The sequence below is a fragment of the Carcharodon carcharias genome, assembly GCF_017639515.1.
Source record: "Carcharodon carcharias isolate sCarCar2 chromosome 24 unlocalized genomic scaffold, sCarCar2.pri SUPER_24_unloc_1, whole genome shotgun sequence".
NCBI classification, from domain to species: Eukaryota; Metazoa; Chordata; class Chondrichthyes; order Lamniformes; family Lamnidae; genus Carcharodon; species Carcharodon carcharias.
In genome coordinates, this window is record NW_024470584.1 from 1680827 (window position 1) to 1688054 (window position 7228).

Consider the following 7228-nt stretch of genomic DNA (forward strand, 5'->3'; position numbering starts at 1 on the left):
GTGAGTGTGTGTAAAAGTGTGTGTGTGTGTGTGTGGTGTGGAGGCTGGGGCCTCCTGCTTGCTAGCCCAGTCACATTTCTAGTGTGCCATCCTCGCCCCTTGTGTTCACATTTGCATGTGCTTTACCATTTGTTGTGTGTGTGTGTGGTCGTCAATATGTGAGTGCTTGTGGGTTTGAGAGTATATTGTGTGAGTGAATGGGCATGAGCATGAGTATGTGTGTGAGTGTCTGTACATCATTGTTTGCCTGAGTGTGATTGTGTATGAATGTATGAGAATGCATGTGTATGTGTGTGTGTGTGTGTGTGTGAGTATATGTGTGCGTGTGAATACCTGTGTTTGTATCTGTGTGAATGTGGGTCTGTGTCTATATGTCACTATGTGTGCGAGTGTGTGTGTATGTATGTGCTTGTGGGTTTGAGTGTATACGTCCGTGAGTGAATGGGTGTGAGCATTACTATGTGCTTGAGTGTATGTGTGTGGGTCTGTATGTCACTTTGTGTGAATGTGTTTGAATGTGTCAGAATGCGCATGAATGGGTGTATGTGAGTATGATTTTTTGTTCATGAGCACGAGTGTGTGAGTGTAAGAGTGTGTGAGAGTGTATGTGTGAGTGTGACTGTGTTTGACTACGTGTGTTTGTGAGTGTGATTGAATGGTCGTATGTGTGTGAGTGTTGTGTGATTATGTGTGTGTGTGTTGGTCTGTGTCTGTCACTATGTGTGTGTGTGTCATTGGGTATGTGTGTGTGAGTTGGTATGTGTGTGACTGAATGTTTGTGTGAGTATGTGTGTGCGTGTGAATGTATGTATGTGTGTGAGTCTGTCTGTATGTCACTGTGTGCGAGTGTGTGTGTGGGTGTGTATGTGCCTGTGTACAATTGTGAGTGTGCATAAGAGTGAGAGTGAAACTGTGATTGTGGGCTTTTGTAAATATGTGTGCATTTCTGAATTTGTGTGTGTTTGTGGGTTTGAGAATGTGTCTGGTGAGTGAATGGGTGTGTGTGTGCGTGTGAATGGACGTGAGTGTATGTATGTGTGTGTTTGTGGGTTTGAGAATGTGTCTGGTGAGTGAATGGGTGTGTGTGTGCGTGTGAATGGACGTGAGTGTATGTATGTGTGTGTCTGTGACTGTATGTCACCATGTGTGTGCGAGTGTGTGTGTGGGCGTGTATGTGTTTGTGTGTGTAAGTGTGAGTGATAAGGGTGAGAGTGAAACTGTGGGCATTTGTAAATATATGTGTATTTCTGAATATGTGTGTGTTTGAGAATGTGTCGGTGAGTGAATGGGTGTGAACCTGAGTATGTGCTTGTGGGTCTGTATCAGTAGGTCAGTGTGTGTGTATGTGTGTGAGCATGCGGATATGTGAAAATGTATATATGTGTCAGTGAATGGGTATGTTTGTGTGTGTGAGCCTGTGTGAGAGTGTGAGTGCATGTATGTGTGTGAGTGTGTGATTATGTTCATGTGTTTACCAATAAGTTTGTACTTGTATGCGTGTATGTGTGCTTGTGAGTGTGAGATTTTGGGTGTGTGCCTGAATGAGTGTGAGCGTGTGTGTTTGTGTGTGTGTCAGTATGTCACTGTGTGTGTGATTATGTGTGAGCAGGTGAGTATCAATGTGCATGTGTGATTATATGCGAGTTTGTCTGTGTGTTTGTGAGTGTGCCTATGAATGTGTGTGAGAGAGTGGGTGAGTATTTGTGCATATATGTGTGTGTGGGCCTGTGTCTGTATGTCACAATGTCTGTGTTAATGCATCTATCAGTGTATCTGTGTCTGTGCATGTGTGTGTGTATTTGTATGAATGTCTGTGTGCCTGTATAAGTGTATGGGTGTGTGTGTGTGAGTACTTGCGTGACTGTTTGTATGTGACTGTGCACGTGTATGACAGTGAATGTGTGATAATGTGTGTATGAGAATGAGTGTATGAGTGTGTTTTGTTTTAATTCACCCATAGGATGTGGGCTTCTCCGGCTAGGCCGGCATTTATTGCCCATCCCTAGTTGCCCCTTGTTTGGAGGGCATTTGAGAGTCAACCACATATTGTTGCAGGTCTGGAGTCACATGGGGGCCAGGCCAGGTAAGGACAGCAGATTTCAGTATTTTTTACAACAATCGACAAAGGTTTCATGGTCACCATTAGACTTTTAATTCCAGATTTTTATTGAATTCAAATTCCACCATCTGCTGTGGTCTGTGTGTGTGTGTGTGTGACAGTGTGTGTATGAGTGTGAGGGTATGAGTGTGTGTGTGTGTGTGAGACATTGTGTGTATGAGTGTGAGGGTTTGAGTGTGTGTGTGAGAGAGTGTGTGTATGAGTGTGAGGGTATGAGTGTGTGTGTGTGTGTGACAGTGTGTGTATGAGTGTGAGGGTATGAGTGTGTGTGTGTGTGAGACAGTGTGTGTATGAGTGTGAGGGTATGAGTGTGTGTGTGTGTGAGACAGTGTGTGTATGAGTGTGAGGGTATGAGTGTGTGTGTGTGTGTGAGACATTGTGTGTATGAGTGTGAGGGTTTGAGTGTGTGTGTGAGAGAGTGTGTGTATGAGTGTGAGGGTATGAGTGTGTGTGTGTGTGTGACAGTGTGTGTATGAGTGTGAGGGTATGAGTGTGTGTGTGTGTGAGACAGTGTGTGTATGAGTGTGAGGGTATGAGTGTGTGTGTGTGTGAGACAGTGTGTGTATGAGTGTGAGGGTATGAGTGTGTGTGTGTGTGAGACAGTGTGTGTATGAGTGTGAGGGTATGAGTGTGTGTGTGTGTGTGACAGTGTGTGTATGAGTGTGAGGGTATGAGTGTGTGTGTGTGTGAGACAGTGTGTGTATGAGTGTGAGGGTATGAGTGTGTGTGTGTGTGTGAGACATTGTGTGTATGAGTGTGAGGGTTTGAGTGTGTGTGTGAGAGAGTGTGTGTATGAGTGTGAGGGTTTGAGTGTGTGTGTGACAGTGTGTGTATGAGTGTGAGGCTTTGAGTGTGTGTGTGACAGTGTGTGTATGAGTGTGAGGGTATGATTGTGTGTGTGTGTGACAGTGTGGGTATGAGTGTGAGGGTATGAGTGTGTGTGTGTGTGAGACAGTGTGTGTATGAGTGTGAGGGTATGAGTGTGTGTGTGTGAGACAGTGTGTGTATGAGTGTGAGGGTTTGAGTGTGTGTGTGAGACAGTGTGTGTATGAGTGTGAGGGTTTGAGTGTGTGTGTGTGTGAGACAGTGTGTGTATGAGTGTGAGGGTTTGAGTGTGTGTGTGAGACAGTGTGTGTATGAGTGTGAGTGTTTGAGTGTGTGTGTGACAGTGTGTGTATGAGTGTGAGGGTTTGAGTGTGTGTGTGACAGTGTGTGAATGAGTGTGAGGGTATGAGTGTGTGTGTGACAGTGTGTGTATGAGTGTGAGGGTATGAGTGTGTGTGTGTGTGACGGTGTGTGTGCATGTTTATATGTGTGACTCTGTGTGTGTGTGTGTGCATATGACTGTGTGCATGTATGCATGCATGTGTGTGAATGTGTGTGTGTGTGTGACTGTGTATGTGCATGCGTGACAGTATGTGCGTGTATATGGCAGTGTGCACGTGTGTGTTTGTGTGTGTGTGAGACAGTGTGTGTATGAGTGTGGTTGTGTGTGCGTATGTGACAGTGTGTGTATAAGTGTGTGTGTGACAGTGTGCAGATGTGTGTGACAGTGTGTGTATAAATGTCTGTGTGTGTGACAGTGTGTGTACAAGCATGTGTGTGTTACAGTCTATCACTGTCTGTACAACCAGTCCTGGTTGAGTAGCCCACACGAGTGTACCTCTCTCTGATCCAAACCTGCCGCTCACGTGTGAATTGTGGCCCACACCAAAGACTCATGCCCGTCTACATCACAATTTTCATTTTATTTCACACTGCAACAGAAAACTTAATCGACATTGAATAAAACTCCGATTCGCGCTCCAGAGATCTGCCATGATCCTGGGATGTTCCTGTGTATGTCTGTGTGTGTGTGTCTGTGCGTGCGTTTTTTGTGTGTGTGTGTGCATGCGTTTTGTGTGTGTGTGTGTGTGCGTTGTGTGTGTGTGTGTGTGTGTATGTGTGTGCGTTTTGTGTGTGTGTGTGTGCGTTGTGTGTGTGTGTGTGTGTGCATGCGTTTTGTGTGTGTGTGTGTGCGTTGTGTGTGTGTGTGTGTCTGTGCATGCGTTTTGTGTGTGTGTGTGCGTTTTGTGTGTGTGTGCATTTTGTGTGTGTGTGTGTTTTGTGTGTGTGTTTTGTATGTGTGTTTTGTGTCTGTGTGTGTGTGTACGTTTTGTGTGTGTGTGTGTGTGTGTGTGTTTTGTGTGTGTGTTTTGTGTGTCTGAGTGTGTTTTGTGTGTGTGTGTGTGTGCTTTGGGCGTGTGAGTGTGAGTGTTTGTGGATGGAGGTCAGCGCCACACCCATGGCAGGGTCCGGGAGCGGGAGGGTAAATCCTGTCTCCATCCAGAGCCGGCTCTTGGGGCTGCATCCACCATTGTTCCATCGCACAGAGTCTCTTTCTCTCGCTGATGCATCGGCCTCTTCCCGAGGGAGGGGGTGGGGCCCTCGCTGGCCCGGCAAACGTCTGATCTCGCTGGGAGGGATGGCTAGGACCAGGAGGGCTGGAGGGCGTTGCGGGGGAGGGGAGGAGGAAGGAAGGAGGGGGGGTGGGTGTTGGAGAAGCTCGGGCGATCGCAGCCCCACCTCCGCCCCACTCCACCCCCCCCACCCACGGGCCCCAAACCCGTGGTGACCCCACCCACTCCACCCACCCCACCCCACCCCACCCCACCCCCCCCCCCTCTGAAGCTCACTGGCCGGTTCCGCCGCCGCCGCTGGCCGTCCAGGTGGCCGGGTGGGTGAGCTCCCCCTGGTCGCACAGCTCCCCGAGGGCCGCCCCCTCCAGCCCCTGCCAGCCCCCCTGGAGGCACAGCTCGAAGCCCAGGGGGGCCGGCGCCAGCCCGAAGCCCCCGATGTCGAAGCAGGCCAGACGCCCCCGGCAGAGGGGGCAGCGGTGGGGCTCCTGATCGCCGCCGCCGCCGCTGCCCCCCCCACCACCACCACCTCCGGCGGCGGCTGGCCCACCCCCTCCCCCCACCCCGGCGCCGGCGGGGGGGGCCACGAAGAGCTGCTTGCAGAGGGCGCACTCCAGCGCCCGCTCGCCCTCGTGCTCGGGCTGGTGGGCCAGCAGCTCCGGCCAGGAGGCGAAGCCCCGCTTGCACATGCCGCACTCGAAGAGCGGGCGGGGGGAGGGGGAGGGGGAGGGGGAGGGGGCCGGGGGGAGGGGGGAGGGGAGGGCGAGGGGGAGGGGGAGGCGGCCCCCCCCGCCACCTCCTCCGCCCCCACCGCCGCCCTCGGGGGCGCCGGCGAGTCCGCCGGACCCCCCGGCCGCCTCCGGCGCGAGGCCGCCGGCGGGCGACCGGCCGTGGACGTTGCGGTGCTTGCTGAGCCCGCCCGAGGTGTGGAAGCGGCGCTGGCACACCCCGCACTCGAAGGCCGGCTCCCCGGCGTGCTGGCGCTCGTGGGCCCGCAATCGGGCGGCGCTGGGGCAGCGCTGGGGGCACAGGCGGCACTGGTAGGAGGCGGCCGGGTCCCGGGGGACGTGGGTCAGCCGGTGCTTGGCCAGGACGCTGGCCGTGTAGAAGCCCTTGGGGCACAGCTGGCACCGGAAGGGCTTCTCCCCCGAGTGGGTGCGCCCGTGGACCCCCAGCTCGCTGGAGGTGTAGTAGCGCTTGGGGCACAGCTGGCAGGCGAAGGGCTTGATGCCGGTGTGGGTGCGCTGGTGCTTGGCCAGGTCGCTGGAGCGGTAGAAGGCTTTGGGGCAAGTGGCGCAGTGGAAGGGGCGCTCGCCGGTGTGGGTCCGGCCGTGGATGCGCAGCTCGCTGGAGGTGTAGAAGCGCTTGTCGCACACCGGGCAGCCGTGGGGTCGCTCGCCGGTGTGGAAGCGGCCATGGATCTTCAGCTCGCTGCCCGTGTAGAAGCGCTTGTCGCAGACCGGGCAGCCGTGGGGCTTCTCGCCGGTGTGGGTGCGCTGGTGCTTGACCAGGTCGCCCGAGCGGTAGAAGGCCCGGCCGCAGGTGGCACAGCGGAAGGGCCTGACCCCGCTGTGGGTCTGCTGGTGGCGCCGCAGGTCGCCGGAGGTGTAGAAGCTCTTGCCGCACTGCGGGCAGGCGAAGGGGCGCTCGCCGCTGTGGAAGCGCCGGTGCCGGGTCAGGTTGCTGGACGAGTGGAAGCGCTTGGCGCAGAGTGGGCACTGGAAGGGCTTCTCCCCCGTGTGGATGCGCTGGTGCTCCAGCAGGTGGCCCAGCCGTCCGAAACGCTTGCCGCAGGACGGGCAGGCGTGCGGCCGCTCGCCCGTGTGCCACTGCTGGTGCACCCGCAGCTCGCTGGAGGTGTAGAAGCGCTTGGGGCACAGCTGGCAGGGGAAGGGGCGCCGGCCGGTGTGGAAGCGCTGGTGGGCGCTCAGCTCCGGGTAGCTGGGGTAGCAGCGGCCGCAGACGGCGCACTCGAAGGGCCGGTGGGTGGCGTGGCGCGGCCGGTGCAGCGCCAGGTGGCTGAGGGTGGCGAAGGTCTTGCCGCAGGCGAAGCACTCGAAGGGCCGCTCGCCCGTGTGGGTGCGCAGGTGGCGCTGGAGGTGGGAGGGGCAGGCGAAGCCCTTGCCGCACTCGGGGCAGGGGAAGCGGTTGGGGCGGGGCTGCCGGGGTGGAGGGCAGGGGGCCGGGGAGGCCGGGGGCGCCGGCTCCGGGGGCTCCCGGGAGGGGGCGCCTGACCCCTGGACTCCGCCCGCCCCCGCCTCCTCGGCTTCGGGGGTCCCCGGGGGCTGGCGCAGGACCTCCCCCCCTCCCCCTTCCCCTTCCACCTCCTCCTCCTCCTCCTCCTCCTCGATCTTGGGGCTCCTCAAGGGCGTTAGGAAGTCTCCCTCCTCCTCCTCCTCCTCCTCCTCGCCCCCCTCCTCCTCCTCCTCCTCAGCCTTGGGGGTCTCGCGGAGAGTTCCTGGGGTCCCTCGGAGGCCCCACTCGTCCACACCCTCGGGTACCTCAGGGGCAGAAGGGTCAGCTCCAACTGTCTTCTCCTCCTCCTCCTCCTCCTCCTCCTCCTCCTCCTCCTCCTCCTCGATTTCGGGGGTCTCTGGCAGAGGGAGGGGCGGGCTGATGGGCGGCGATGAGGGTCCCAGTGGTGGCATAGCTGCTGAGAGAGAGAGAGAGTGAGAGAGAGTGAGAGGGAGGGAGAGAGAGGGAGAGAGAGAGG

At 56.3% G+C, this 7228-nt stretch overlaps 1 protein-coding gene across 1 annotated transcript; it reads right to left on the bottom strand.

The window, feature by feature from the left end:
- Window positions 1–4790: 4790 nt before the first annotated feature.
- On the bottom strand, window positions 4791–6812 carry LOC121273470 (zinc finger protein 497-like; the record flags this gene model as incomplete). The annotated part of the gene is made up of 2 exons (XM_041180632.1): window positions 4791–5210; window positions 5343–6812. Coding segments are annotated over 2 exons (1890 nt in total), but the record flags the coding sequence as incomplete, so codon positions are not given.
- Window positions 6813–7228: the final 416 nt, after the last annotated feature.